This window comes from Oryza sativa, chromosome 4 (assembly GCF_034140825.1).
Source record: "Oryza sativa Japonica Group chromosome 4, ASM3414082v1".
NCBI lineage: Eukaryota > Viridiplantae > Streptophyta > Magnoliopsida > Poales > Poaceae > Oryza > Oryza sativa.
Window position 1 is genome coordinate 21,034,280 of NC_089038.1, and position 14,932 is coordinate 21,049,211.

At 42.9% G+C, this 14,932-nt stretch overlaps 2 protein-coding genes across 2 annotated transcripts; both read left to right on the top strand.

Annotated features, from left to right (window-relative positions):
- Positions 1-600: 600 nt before the first annotated feature.
- LOC9266346 (uncharacterized) lies at positions 601-1,892 on the top strand. The gene is made up of 3 exons (XM_026025119.2): positions 601-949; positions 1,053-1,180; positions 1,271-1,892. The coding sequence occupies exons 1-3, from the start codon at positions 745-747 to the stop codon at positions 1,661-1,663; spliced, it is 726 nt and encodes a 241-aa protein (XP_025880904.1). The 5' UTR covers positions 601-744; the 3' UTR covers positions 1,664-1,892.
- A 661-nt stretch (positions 1,893-2,553) lies between these two features.
- On the top strand, positions 2,554-6,154 carry LOC4335816 (succinate dehydrogenase subunit 5, mitochondrial-like). The gene is made up of 4 exons (NM_001402367.1): positions 2,554-2,794; positions 3,631-3,935; positions 4,056-4,241; positions 5,572-6,154. The coding sequence occupies exons 1-4, from the start codon at positions 2,647-2,649 to the stop codon at positions 5,626-5,628; spliced, it is 696 nt and encodes a 231-aa protein (NP_001389296.1). The 5' UTR covers positions 2,554-2,646; the 3' UTR covers positions 5,629-6,154.
- The last annotated feature ends 8,778 nt before the right edge of the window (positions 6,155-14,932 follow it).

Consider the following 14,932-nt stretch of genomic DNA (forward strand, 5'->3'; position numbering starts at 1 on the left):
CATACATACTATTTGCTCCATTCTGAAACAACTACTGCAGCTAGCTTGGATCGGCAATTGGTGGTTTCACGTCGCCTTCTTCCTACTTCCCAGTGTCAAGAGATTAAATCCTCTCTGATCAAATTGTTACATGTACGTGGTTGTTCTTCCAATCAACAATGTGAACTCGCTAACACCATTCTAGTAGAACCCGTTTCCATGGCCCCTTCTAGCTTGGGATGATCACAGCGTGGTATTGCCTGCTGCGTGTGCTTCACTTCCCCGAATGGCGAATACCCGATCGATATATCATCCACCCACTCACAACTCGCGACACCGAAATGGAAAACGGGAAAGCGTTGGTTGATGATCTCGCTTCTGCCCCGTGGCCACATGCGAACATAACCAGTTAACCGCCAATTAAAGCTTCCGATCGATTCACATCCTTATATATTTAGTACAACTTTACAAGTTAAGCATTTGAGCACAGCGCATTATTTGCAGACGCCTTACCTTAACTTGCATTCGGCAACTTCCATCTCTTTGCAATGGTGCTTTGGCCAAGCAAGCCGGCCAGTTATATATGGCAGGTTGGAGCAGTCACGTCTGCGTTTCCGTTTTTCCTTCTACATTAGTGTGCTTACGTTTAATCCATGGACAGCCCGGTCTTGTATTCTTGTGCAAATGCACTGCCTAATTGGCCAGACCATGCATGCACTAGTAATACTGACCTTAATTAACTTCAAAGATTTAGTAGCTAGCTAGATGACCATCCTGGCATATGAGTATGTGCAGCAACACGTTGTGCTGGCAGCCGTTTCATTTCATTTCACATGTGCCTATATCACTATCCCCTTGAAGCCCAGAAATCCATTGCGTGCCAACTCAAATCCTAGGCAGTCTCATCCTCCCATGAAGAAGCAAGCTGCAGCTGCACGATGCAACGCCCTTTTTGTTGACAGATTTGAGAGTGAGTTCCTGTTAATCCTTGAATAATTCGTTTTTTCTGCTCCAATTCCCCTCCCGGCCCATGTATGATGTTTTTTTTACTTCATTTTTTTTTGTGCCTGCAGAGATAATGATGTATCCCCTGGTTGCGTCGTTGGAATACATTTTTTGTTTCGGGGGCTGGACTGCATCATGCGTGGTGTTCTTCCACTTGATCGTGTCATTTTACGGCACAGAAATGACGGAAAACCTGGTAATTAAACACATGTGCTCCTCCAAGTTGTATTTTTGCACTGTTCGTTTTAGTCTGAATCTGATGTGTTTGTAATATATGCTCGTGTAGTGTTCTTGCGATGGGATGACGGCCGAGGAGGCCGCCGCCATGCGCGGCGTCGAGGCGTGCATGCTGCTGAGCTGCGCGGCGCAGATGGCCGCGGCGGCGGCGGCCATGGCACTGACGACGGCGACGGCGACGTGGGGGCGGCGGTCACGGCGCGCGCGCGCCGTCCGCCGCGCGTCGGCGTCGGTGGCACTGGCGGTGGCCGGCCTCACCCTGTGGCTGTGGTGCGTCTACCTCCGGTTCCTGCCGGGGCTCCGGTGCTTCCGCTGCTTCGGCGTGCTCAGGAGGGTCGCCGTCGCCGCCGTGGCCCTGGGATTCGCCACGCCGGTGTTCGCCTTCGTCGCGCTGGGCTCGCACGCCGTCGTCCGCGGAGACGAAGCCGAGTGGGACGAGTGACGTCTACTGATCGATCGATCGATCAGTGAGTGTTTGGTGCGTGTGGTTTCTTGGGAGATCATGTTAGTGGGGACTAATTAATTAATGCGGTGATGTGGAGCTGATTAGTTTCATGCCGATTTTGGTTTTTGGAGTTCGGTCTTTCTCAGCAAGAGTGTTTACTGATCGCCAACCAGCTGTCTAGCGTGAAAGACATACATGAATGAAGTATAGTTAACTTGGTACCAAACTACTAGAGTACTAGTCCAGCCATAACTAGAAACGCTCTGGATTCGAAACCTCACCCCTTCTAATTATTTGATATTAGGTCATTCTCTAATATTCACGTTTTTACTAGTCCAGCCATAGAAACCCCAAATCTCTTGCCTGTGGTAACAGCTCACAGCTCAATTCCATTTCCATCCTACTCCATCATCAGTGTCAGGTAGGAGTAGAGCAAAACTTTGTAGCCAGAGCAGCGGGGCGCTGCCATGTACAATCGTAGAGCGGACGTGCAAAGCGGGCTGATTTCAATGGGCTGCGGCGCAGGGGAATGGCCTGACAAATATTTTTCCAGCCCAGAACGCATGGTCACCAAGCGATCCAATCCCTTCGGCTTGTAAGGCACGGTGCGGTCGACTGTAGGGGATCCCAATAAGCATTGGGCCGCATAGATAGACCATACGTGCCAGGTTGACAGAGTTTCAGCCCACACTGGCTGACCAAATGGTAGCGATCCAATCTGCCTCCGGGCCCTGTCACACTAACGGGCCAACTTGGTTAGGCGGGCCGCGTGTTGAAGAAACGGCCCATTTTTGTGGTCCTGTCACGGCGAAGTTACGGGCCTATATTCAATACGGGCCGAAATGGCAGGCCCACATAAGCGCACGAAACACAAAAAACATCACGACAAAACACCCCGATTCCACCCACCCCACCACGAAACCTCGCCCTTCGTCTCCGCCTCCGTCGCCTCCATCTCGCCGCGATCCCTCTCCCCGGCGATGGCCGCCGCCCTCCGCTCCTCCTGCGCCGCCGCGCGCCGTCTGCTCCGGATCTCCCCGGCCGCGCTGTCCACCCTCACCGCCGCCTCCTCCCGCCCCGCCGCGGTGGCGCCCCTCGCGCGCCCGATCGCCGCCGCCGCCGTCTCAGGTCCTCCTCCCATCTGACTCTTCTTGTTCTTGCTGTTTCGCTACCTTGTAGTCGATGATGATGATACCTCCTTCAGTTCGTGTTTGGGGTGGATTGGGCTGACGATGCGTGTTTAGGGTTCTGTGCGTGCTGCTTGCTTGTGCAGGCTGATTCCAGATTTGTGTTTGCCGTGTGGTAGAATCTGATTGTTTTGGGGGATTTCAACTCCGAGAGATTGGATTTGAGATGCTATCGTGTGTGGTGATAATAATTTGCCAGGAAGTTATTGGTTGTAAAGATACAAGGTTCGGGGGTGGCGGGGGTGCCAATTGTTGGTCGCTGCGTTGTAGTTAAAGCATCAATAGGAAAAATGTTAACACTCTGTGTATAAAGGTTTACATTTCCAAGCTGATCCTGAACTTCACTTCAGATGTGTTGTCCTGAAGTGTTGTTCCTGCTCGTGTTGCATCTTTGATCACATAATAACAGGCAATATTGTTTAAAATGATGTTGCTGCAAACCAAGAATAACTGGTTCAAAACAGTGAGATTTTTCACTTGATTCTGAAGTAAATAAGCTTATTATTCTCTAACCTTTTTGTCAAAGAATACGTTGACGGGAAAAAAAACCACTGTTTGTCCTTTATATGCCATAAGTGTATAAGAATGGGAGAAGCATGGTAAGAGGATGGTTGACAAAGAGAAATATATTTGGAAGAGTCATTGATGTCATCTTGCCTTTTGTGGTCTTCATTTTGCTGCAATGTAACACTGTTGCCTTAGTTCAAAATTGTACATACCCCAATATCAAATTTTCTGTGCTCAATGTTGTTTAACTTATACTTGTTTTAAATTCAGGTGGCAACAATGCCTTTTCATGGAACTTGAGGCGCTTGTTCAGCTCAAATGAAAAGCATCTGCCGGCGATATCTGACCCAGAAGTTGAATCTGCGTTTAAGGATTTGATGGCTGCTAGCTGGACTGGACTTCCAGATTCTCTTGTAATTGAAGCAAAGAAAGCTGCATCCAAAGCTACGGATGATAAGGCTGGGAAAGAGGCTTTGCTAAATGTATTTCGTGCAGCTGAGGCATGTGAAGAATTTGGTGGAGTTCTAGTCACCCTAAGAATGGCTCTAGATGATCTTTGTGGTATAACTGGTGAGGTCAGTACCTAATCACATATATCCCTCATTGATGTATTGCTTTCTGCCAATTTGGGGGATCAGTCATCAGTGTCTCTTTCTTATGCTTATTACTTGTTGTACCACTCCTTGCTCTTGCAGAATGTGGGCCCCTTGCCTGGTTATATAGAAGATGCTGTTAAATCTGCATATAAGCGTTACATGAAATATCTGGAATCATTTGGCCCGGAGGAAAATTATCTACGTAAGAAAGTGGAGAATGAGTTGGGGACTAAAATGATACACCTGAAAATGCGGTGCAGTGGTGTAGGGTCCGAGTGGGGAAAGGTACACTCTTATGTTACCTATCCCTGTTGTATATTTTACCTTTGTGACAGCTTCTGTGGTAGATTTGCATTTGACAAGTCCATGGATTGTGGGTCCTGATGTATGCTTTAGTGCGGATTTATGCTATCATTTTTAATGGTTTCTTATGATTGTATTCAAGATGTTGTGTAGATGTTATTTTCAGCGTAGAAGCAGAGTTAGTATGTGCAGTTTCTGCTATCACAAATGTGTTATTTGTGTTTAAGAATATATTCCTTTCTATGGCTAAGGATCATTTAATATCAGACTGCATCTTGGGTCATCACTTGTCATTGGAGTAGGTTGTACTATGTCAGGACAGTCCTTTATTATTATTTTGCTTGATACAAAGGGAGAAATGAGATTCTACATCCATCTTTTTACTTGACGATTAGAACATTGTCACAGCCTCCAGGGCTCATGTTTGATCATATCTTTTCTAATTGAATATGTATATAAAAATCATTAAAACTAAAACTACATTAAAGTGTTTTTCACGACAAATCTACTACAGTCATTTTCACATCAAATCTTAATGTTTTTGCAAATATCCGTGATTTAGGATTTTGAGGTTTGACCACATACATCCTAAAAAATCATGTATTTGAGAACGGAAGGAGTAGCTTAGAGTGAATATAAACACCTCAACCTCATCCAAAAAAACCAAGTGAATGAACTAGGACCATCATCTTGTCTATCTATTCATTTGGTTTGAAGAAGGGAAATTGCACAGGTAAGTTGAGATTTGAGAACAATTGCAGCGCATTCTCATTTTACCAAGTCTTGTGCTAGATATACTTCAAATAAATGTAAATGTAAAATGGAAGCTAAATCAGTTTATCCTGCACAGCTATACACTGTGTAAGGCTCGGTAATAAAAGGTACATGCTTGTTATTTTGTTGTTTGCTTGCACAGAGACCTGTAGTACTTCCAATTGAGCACTGGCATACACCCCTGGTACCATGTAACATGTTAACTTTCAAGAAGGGGGTATGCTTATCTTATTTTATCTGTAATTAGTCAAAAAAAAAGGAGCTGTTCATTTACCATTGTCACCACTTACTTCAAACCTTATAAGGGCTTATAGGGGTGTTTGCTTCCAGCCAATTTGGAACATATGATTTAGACCGAGTTTGAATTGTTTTCAAATTAAAATAGACGAGTTCATGCTTGACGTTGTAACATGTGTGGAATAATATTTTCATGTCAGTGTATAGCTGATATGCTCGTTCCTCCTTGCTTCGACTGGAGTTAGAAGGACAAATCTATATCCAACACCTGAAGCTCATGATTTATTTATTTCACTTGCAGATCACCCTGATTGGCACCTCAGGCATCTCAGGATCCTATGTCGAGCTAAGGGCATGAGGAAAGTCTGCAGATCATAACCATGGCAGAACATCGTTTTCTGAGGGAAGGATGCATATCAGAACAAGGTGTTCCGTTTCTCTTTTCTTCTTACTGTGTAGCTACCTTGCCAATAACAAGGAGATCATCAAACAGATGTGCACTTAAAGTAATTCAGTGTGCTCCAGACCTTCCTGCTGTAATAAGAACGTGTTTCTGGGGTTCACGTCGATTTGTTTTTGCTCCAGTCATGGTGGTGCGTGAAGCATGTAGATTCAGTTGATTCCTTGCATGAGCCGTGAATTGTTTGTTCAAGCTCCTACTCTGTATGGCTCTATTGAACTCAGAAGTAGCTTAATCGGTGTTCAGATTCCTTGCATGAGCCCTGATATGAGCTCTATTGAGTACTTCCTCCATTTTATAATGTAAGACTTTCTTATATTATGAAATGGATGGAGTACTAATGTTTGGCTTTGTTAAACATTAGCACTTGAATCGTCGTTCTGAATACAGTACGACATCACGGAGTATGGCCGTGTTTAGTTTCCCCTCTATTCCCGACTTACCATCATATCATATCACATCAAAAACTTTTCTACACGTATAAACTTTCAACTTTTTTTTTAAAACTCTCAACTTTTTTTAAACTTTAAATTTTTTTCATGAACTAAACATACCCTATGTTGATATGCGGGACGTTTGTCTATCCTTGACTTCAGAAGTTATAATTAGCTAGAATCGGTGGTCCAGAACTTAGGAGTGATGTGATATGGGTGTGTGAAGTCGTCATCCGAAGGCAATGATGCTATCGACCGCAATTGGACGACGAAAATGCCTCGGATGCCCAAACATCTTCCTCTCGCTCGTCGGCTGACAATGGCGCTGCTGCTGGGAACGGGGACACACCTGCCAGTTCGACTAATCAATCATCCGTCACCATGCGTTAGGGCTAATCATCCAGTCATCCGTCACACCGTTCGCTCGAGTACTTCCCAGTGTCTTGCTGTCTTGAAGCATTACAGCTAAATCTGTGGCTTCCAAGGCGGGGGCCCCGTTGCCGGCGGTGCGGCGGCGACTGGCAGTAGCAGGCAGCCATGGGCCATGCATGGCGAAGCGCGCGTATGGAGAAACGACGACGACGAAGACGAACGGGGGGGCACAGCAGCACACAGCACTACGCGTCTACGCGCGTGCCGGTTTGAAGTATGCAGTGGCAGCCTGCAGAGACGTCGGCCGCACGCGCACGCTCATACACACGTACGGTGTCAAACCCCCAGGCTGCTACTGCCGGTGCTCGTGGACGCGCGCGCCGCTGTGCGTGCGCCTGTTCGTTCGTAGCAGCAGCATGCAGTCGGCCAGCGCGCGGGCGTGCGGACTTCGCAACGTTGCGTGCGACTCGGCCCCGGTTGCGTGTCCATCCACTTGTGCCAGTCCTGTAGTACTCCTGTTGGCGTAGAGGAATCCTGTCCGAATCTACTACAGCATGTACTGTACTACTTCCTCCGTTTTACATTAAAGTCGTTTATTTTTTTTATTAGCCAAACTTTTAAGTTTGCTTAAGTTCAGAAAAAAATAACAATATTTTTAATACAAAATAATCATATTATCAAAATATATTTAATGTTAAATTTAATAAACCTAATGTGACGTTGTGGATGTTGCTATCTTTTTCTATAAACTTAGTTAAACTTAAAGAATTTTAACTAAAAAAAATAAAACAACTTGTAACATAAAAACATAGAGGGAGCTTTTATTTGATTTGTTTGGCTGGTAGTTTTTTTGAGCGGCCAGTAGTTAAGAATTGGTGCAGCTTGTAGCGAATTTGCGATGCAGCAGCTGCAGCTTGTATTGCTGACGAACAGAGCCAATTTACCCTCTCCGATTCGACCTGCGCGTATCACAGTGCATTCACGCTAGCGTTGCATATAAATGCAATGCGGGCTGGCCGGCGTGGTCGCGTATGCACGTAGCTTTCTTCCTCTTCTTGAGTTCTTGGTCGTCGCTTCAAGCATGATGCAGGCAGGCCAGCTGCAGCGTCACCCTCTAGTGTAAATTTTGCAGCAGCTCATCACAAGTTCACAACTTACGCACAGCACGGTTGCATTGCACGCCTTGACCGATCGAGAGGTCAAAATTGGGTAAAAGTCGAGCATACTGTTCTCGCACAGGACGACAGGCAGGCTGGCATTGTAGCATTCTACTACATTTCTATTGATCTTTCAGACGACGGACGCGAGACGAATAAGGCAGGGTTCACAATTCCAATGAAAACCAGTCGAATTCCGTAAAATTTTGACACTTTGACATGGCTCGGAATTAAGTTTCGATTGGAATTTCGAAGGTTAAACAATAAATTTGGTCAAAATTTATCGAAAACCAATCGAAATTTATCAAAAATCGTGATACTGATGGGGCTCAAAATTTAGTGGTCAATCGTTATTGTAAACCCTGAACGGAGGCTAGCAGCAGCAGCTGCACAGGTTATCTTTATTGGCCGTGAATGTGGTGCATTGGCCTCTTTCGTCTGCACCTCTCTGAAACGTCGTCCGCATTCCCTGTTCAGATCGAATGACGAGTGGTAGTAACTGCGAAAAGGGCGGCGAAAAGATCACACTATTCGTGCGCTCTTGCGTCGTCCTTGCCAATGTCCTAGAAAGCTTCCAGGTCACTGTGTGGGCGTCTCTGCCAGTTAATGAGCTGAGCTCACGTTCTGCAGCCACCAACAAGAGGCTTTTTTTTTAATCGCTTGTGATGATCTGAGAGGTCGTACTGCACGATTGTGTTTTAGTTATGATCCGAAATGCAATTTGAAGATCGAAAAGGACCGATGTCTGACATGAACCTCTGCAATCAGGCGTTGTGATGAAAGGGTTGGTTTCAATCACGAGTTGTTCAGATGATGTCTCGCATGAGCCTTTGCAATCACTGTACTAAGACGTTCTAATTAAACCACTAATCTCCTCGCATGCATTGCTTGGATGCAGTCTAGTTTCCTGCCTCCTAGGCTCCTGGCTTTATCTTTCTGAACTAGTCGATATCAAACCGTGTTTGTTAGTTCAGACGAGCACATCACAATTTCCAAGCGATTTTCCAAGCGATCAGCTTATTAGCATTCTCTCCAGGGGAGGAAAAAATATATATTTTATACTGTACGAAAAAGCAGCATGTCCAAATAGCGTCATGTCATCACGCCTTCATCCTTCTCGTCCACACCTGCTTGTTCTTTCCATCGATAGATCTCTACTACTTGACCAAATATCACAGGCAAAAAGTGTCAACCAACTACCCTCTGCAGAAGGCTAGTAATAAGCATACGCACTGTTTAATTAGCGACAACATATGACGTGATATTAGTTAGTTAATTAATTAGCATCGACTGACAAAGGTTAGCGAGATCGCATCCAACTACCTGGCGCAAGTTTAATGCGTATCCAACACACCAAACTTTGAGCTTGTGAGGATAAATGATTCAGTTGCAAACCGCTATTACTGTCGATCTCAACGGCCATTTAAATCAAACGTTTCTAAATATAAGTATCTTTTACACTATTGAGACTACTACTTAATTATCCCATCAATCATATTTCATTTAAATTTCTTTCTAACCTACCACTAACCGTGAAAGAGCATGTAGTCTAATAGTTACAGTGACCTGAGTAGCATCAAAAATCCTGAGTTCAAGTCTCCATAGTAGGGAATTTCATATAGGGTTATTCGAGAGCTAAGTTCCATATGTTCGATAAGCTAAGTTCCTAACTTTTAAAAAAAACTTATCGCTAACCAATCTCACACTCCATGGGCATCAAAAGTATATATTTTCTCCTCGATCTTAATCTCTACTAGACAATATATAAATGTAACAGTTGGAATGGAGAGAGTACATGGGGGCACACATATTTAAATGTCTTCATGGAGAGATTGTTTTAGAAAACACATATAGTTTCGAGAAATATTTAAAGCGACTTACATCATGCAACAACGTTTTATCTATATATAATGAGGGATAAAAATGATAGGGATACGCTGCCCTCTAAGGAGAAAATCTTTAATTTATATGGTCAAAGAAGTAGGATCAGCTGTTGGGCAAGGTGCTCCCAACTTCAACGTTTTTCGTCAAAGCTGGCCCTGCAATTCTGCCCCAACTAAGCTGCAGGAAAGTCATCAGCAGCCGACCAATTTCAGACATCCTCTCCTTTTCTCTCGAGAGAAAGAATGCCATAGCAGTATGCATCATCATATCATTGTTTAGCTTTAATAAACAAATGAAATCAGGTTTACAAATAAAAGAAAAAGAGCATCAACAACTCTGCATCCCAGAGTAAGAAAATGGAAGAGAAGCTTCCCCCCAAGTGATCAAAGTCGTTGTTAATCACCAAAACCTGCTCCCTTTTCTTTGATCTCCAAAATATGTAACCACTTCCTACATGGCACATGCAGGCTGCAGCTCATATATATATATATAATCAATACTACTAATTACACCACATAAAAAATGTATCTATATAATGATCTCTATACTATATACTCCAAATCTATAGCTCTCCTTCTCCTTCTTCTTCTTCTTCTTCTTCATGGAGTCTGCAGCTGGCTGTCGAGGCCGATGGAGTTGTGCTGCCTCGACGGGCCGGACGGAGGGATGGGCCCTCTCGGCAAGAACCCGAGGAAATGGTTGGAAGCTCCCCTCTCCAATGGCCTGGCCTTGAAGGTCTGCATGCCCCTCGAAGCCTTGCATCTCGGCACCATCAGCAGCAGCAGCAGCAGAAGAAGAAGCACAAGCAAGGACGACCAGCGAAACTGTAGATGATGATGAGCCTTCTTCTTCCTGCAGCTTCTCTGCCAGTAGCAACCCATGCAGATCGAGCAGCTAGCAAGATGAGGATCGGAGACTGGAGTTCTTGGGAGAGTTGGTATGATGTGAAAGTTTGAGATGTGATGAGGGTTTTGGTGAGTGCAAAATGCAGGTGAGAGGGGAGAGGAGCTGAGGGAGCTGAGAGATGGTGATATATAAGCTATAAGCTGCTAGCGAAAGTGTTGAGAACGTATATATGCGTAGTATGGACAGCATTGAGAGGAGAGGAGAGAAGAAGCCGCCATTAAATTTATATAGGAGCATATGCTGGACATATTCACAGCTCGCAGATTAAAGGGAAGAAGAAATTAAAATGAAAATCCACATGCATGACGTTGTTGCTGGCTGCTATGTATGTCTGCGAAATGCTTGTGTGGAACCATTCTTCTGGTGCAAACTGAAGATATATATGTGTCATGTACACCAATAATTAAGCTCGATCACATAAATATTTTTTTTGATTATTTGTTGGAAAAAGAAGAACAAAGTGGTGCATGATGTTAGGAGGTTTTTAATGTTGAATCTAAATCGATACAATCGTGCATATTGGTGCTCAAAGTTTAAAACTGTATTCTAAGACGACATCTAAATATAATACATTAATACAGCTACAATCAGATAAGATTAGGTCAAACTGTCGAAATTTATAAAAAAAAATTCAAGTGCTTAGCTTATAAACAAAGAATATGGATTTTGATTTGTCAAGACGTAGGTGTATGGTTTTATCCGCCAACCCTGATGTCATACTTGGGCCATGTTCTAAAGAGCTAATTGAACTTAACTGCTTCTTGTTTTTCGTTAGAACGTTTTCTAAACCGTTAAACAGTGTCTTTTATGTAAACTTTCTATATATATGGTGCTTTAAAAAATTATTTAAAAATCATTTCTTTAAATAATTCATAATATACTAATCACGTTTCTTGTTTTAGTTGTAGCTAATCATCCAAAACCTATGGGCCGAAAATAACACGCCCCTAGTTTGTGTTTAAGGATCAATTTAGTCCCTGATATTCTATATTGTCCAAACAAGTCACTAAAGTTTATTGTGTGATTTTAATATAGTCCTTAGACCCACTAAAAAGCCACGTGCACACACATCATCTATGCATTCAAATTCAATAATCAAATATCCATTCTACCCTTAAGTTTTTCATATGAAAAAAATAAAAATTATTGAGAAAAAAAGTGGCATTTGGCCATTGGCTGCCAAAAGATGTAGCATGCAATGGCAACTAAAACAATGTGGCATTTTCCTTTGTTTTATGATTGCTTTCTACTTGTTTTTCCCTTTGTTTTTCTTTTCTTTGTTTATAGAAAATGTAAGGTTAAAATGGACATTTAAATGTTGACTTTACATGCACGAATTATGTGGCATGTCCACGTGGCGTTTTAAGTGGGTCCAAAGACTATATTAAGACACATGATAATATTTAAGGACTTGTTTGGAACTTTAGACATTATAAAACATCAATGACTAATTCGAGTCCTGAGCAAAAGTTGAAGGATTGAACTAGCTATTCACCCAAAGACAAATGTTACCTTTCATTATTGTAAGGGATTGACCCCCCAAAATTGTGCGAATAAATTTCATGAGAAAATTATAAAGAAAAATCAAATAAGAATAATTTGGCTCCAATTGGGATTGAAATAGGTTCTATTTATTGCTCCTAGATTTACAGTTGTACATATGTGAGGATGATAATTATCTCAGGATGCACCTATAGAAGATTGATCAAGTTGGTGAAGAGGTTGGAAATAAATGTGCACATCTACCTCTAGCTAGCCATGGCCTATGAAGATATAGTTTTGAGACTTGATCAGGGACAACAGTGGTGATGGACATGGTCGGTGTGGGGTTGTGCATGGTGGGTCTGAGGATGTTGAGTGCATTAATAAGAGAGGTACTTGCACCTGTCTAGAGAGAATAAATTCTTTTGGAGTGAGAAAATAAGGGTTTCTTTTCTTCTTTTTTTTTTTTTGAGAGGAGATCAAGGGAGATTCAGAAGAAAAGGGAGGCAATGTGCTAGTAGCAGCGAAAGAAAGCTCATGGCCGCAAGGAAGAAAAAGAGGTGTCTGTCTCCTCTCATCATCCGTAGGTGAGTGAGACCACTGCATGCCCCACTTGGGGAATTCAATAGCCGACTTGGGCACTTGCTGATTTGCATAACCGTTCGTGCATGTACCTACAAACATCAGTGATTAGCTAGCAGGATCAGCAGCTGCGGCTCGGTGCTTAGCTGCTTGTTGTGTAGGAGTATATCTTCTGAATTTTGCAACTAGGGGTGTGTTGCCATCTCTGATGTCTCCCTGCATGTGGCCCTTGTGCAGTTGTGCTTGTGTGCCCACAGTACTTAGCAGAAAGATACTTGCCATGCCGTCAGATACTGATATGTTTTCGTACTATATACGATGTACATTGTATTGTATACGGAAGCTCTCAGACGAAACAAATTAAATGCAGATATTTGACCAGTCTTGCGTAGAGAATAATACAGTACATGCCTCTTTGATGACTGGCGATTGGCGAACAACTGTTTCTGAGGAACAGCACTGTGCAGCGATCTTTTACTGTTAACTGACCAACATTAACGATTCAACAACAGTCATTGACATAACACGTTTTGGTCAAAAAAGTTTCAGTCAAAAACTCAGTTTCCTATGTAGAAAGTTTTTTCTTGGCGTGCATAAAGTAAACTTGAACAATCTCCAGTCGATCCGTAGCTTTAGTGCAAACCGGGTGAGGTACATGACAATACGGCAAAAAGGACCAGGCAATGATCGAAAGAAATGACAAAGAAATCTAAAATAAACTACGGCCAGAACGACACAAACGCAGCACGACGCCACGAATTAAGACGAGCGTGCAACCAGCATAGGCTAAATCCAGGTTACAAAACAATAGTGCCTGCTTCCTAGAAGGGGAGTAGACGCAGTGGCTTGTGGCTGCAATCATGGATTAGGGTCTCCTAATTGCTGCCCCATGCAATAAACTATGGCCCACTGTAAGTCACTCCTGTCTGGGCTTTTGGGAGTTCAGTCCATTCCTTACTTGTTTGATAGGAGTAGGCGTCTAACAGACTAACGTACACTAAGTACACACCCCAAATTCAGCCACCATGCCTGGATAAAAACAACATGAAACGTAGCATCTACTCAATGATCAGCGCCACTGAATTACATCGACGTCCTTCTCTAGAAAGCCAATTTTTAGTAGCTCTGAACAGCTGCAGCATGGCATTGTTAGAAAAGAGTCTGGTAGTGATACTACATTTGAGCCCCCTTGATTCCATGAGGAAGCAATATAAGAGCAGGTACAATAGCAGGATACAGCTGTAAATATATTTTAAGAAAATAAATGAGAAGAGAGAAGAGGAGCGGGCTACAGATTTATAGCCAACTGTAGCACGGACTCCAAGACATATGGTGTGTATGATAAGTGGGACCGGGTATTAATATTGTAGTATGTAACTACTGTATGAATAAGCTATTAGATTGGCTATAAATGAATTAAAGCTAGTAGTTGGCTATACTATTAAACTTGCTCTAATGGAGACTCGGAGAGCCCCTGAATGCATGCACATCTCATCTCAACGTCCATATTTGCTATTTACGCGGAACGACCTATATATGCATGTGGGTTGTCATTTAGCATAGCTAAACAACGAAATTACTAATTGAGTACAGTACTCCCTCTGTCCCACAATATAAGGGATTTTGAGTTTTTATTTGCAATGTTTGACCACTCGTCTTATTCAATTTTTTTATAAATATAAAAAACGAAAAGTTGGGCTTAAAATACTATAGATAATAAAGTAAGTCACAAATAAAATAAATAATAATTTCAAAAAATTTTGAATAAGGCGAGTGGTCAAACGTTACAAATAAAAACTTAAAATCCCTTATATTATGAGACGGATGGAGTATTTGCTAGTAGCGGGGATTTACGATGTGACAGTTGATCGTGCAGCGACATCCATGGCAATCGATCAATTAATCTCGAGAGCTCATATCAGCAACAGCGATTTGGGGATCGATATACTCCCTCCGTCCCAAATAAAAAGACAAACCCTGAATTTTCGTGTTCAACTTTGACCGTCCGTCTTATATAATTTTTTTTATAATTCATATTTTCATTGTTGTTAGGTGATAAAACATGATTAATATTTTATGTGTGACTTGTCTTTTTAATTTTTTTTATAATTTTTTAAAATAAGACGGATGGTCAAATGTTGGACATAAAAACTATGGTATGTCTTTTTTTTAAGGACGGAGAGAGTATTCTTGTAGAGTCTAGACCGGCCAGTAGGACTCGCATGCATAAGGCTGTAGCTAGCTACGTTGTGTCACTCTCGATGTCGATGGGTAGATCGATCGATGACGTCCGGCACAGACGAAGAAGATCGATGATGATTGCCGGCAGGCGCTACAGTGCCGTGGATTCTCCGATCGGCGGGACTCACACTCACTATATCGGTG

What these genes read in the sequence shown, in the direction of transcription:
- LOC9266346 (XM_026025119.2), top strand. Translation starts at nt 745, where the DNA reads ATGACCATCCTGGCATATGAGTATGTGCAGCAACACGTTGTGCTGGCA. An exon ending in TTTTGTTGACAGATTTGAGA is followed by an intron (nt 950 to 1,052) that starts GTGAGTTCCTGT and finishes TTGTGCCTGCAG; the next exon opens with AGATAATGATGTATCCCCTG. An exon ending in CAGAAATGACGGAAAACCTG is followed by an intron (nt 1,181 to 1,270) that starts GTAATTAAACAC and finishes ATGCTCGTGTAG; the next exon opens with TGTTCTTGCGATGGGATGAC.
- LOC4335816 (NM_001402367.1), top strand. Translation starts at nt 2,647, where the DNA reads ATGGCCGCCGCCCTCCGCTCCTCCTGCGCCGCCGCGCGCCGTCTGCTC. An exon ending in CGCCGCCGCCGCCGTCTCAG is followed by an intron (nt 2,795 to 3,630) that starts GTCCTCCTCCCA and finishes TTTTAAATTCAG; the next exon opens with GTGGCAACAATGCCTTTTCA. An exon ending in TAGGGTCCGAGTGGGGAAAG is followed by an intron (nt 4,242 to 5,571) that starts GTACACTCTTAT and finishes TTTCACTTGCAG; the next exon opens with ATCACCCTGATTGGCACCTC.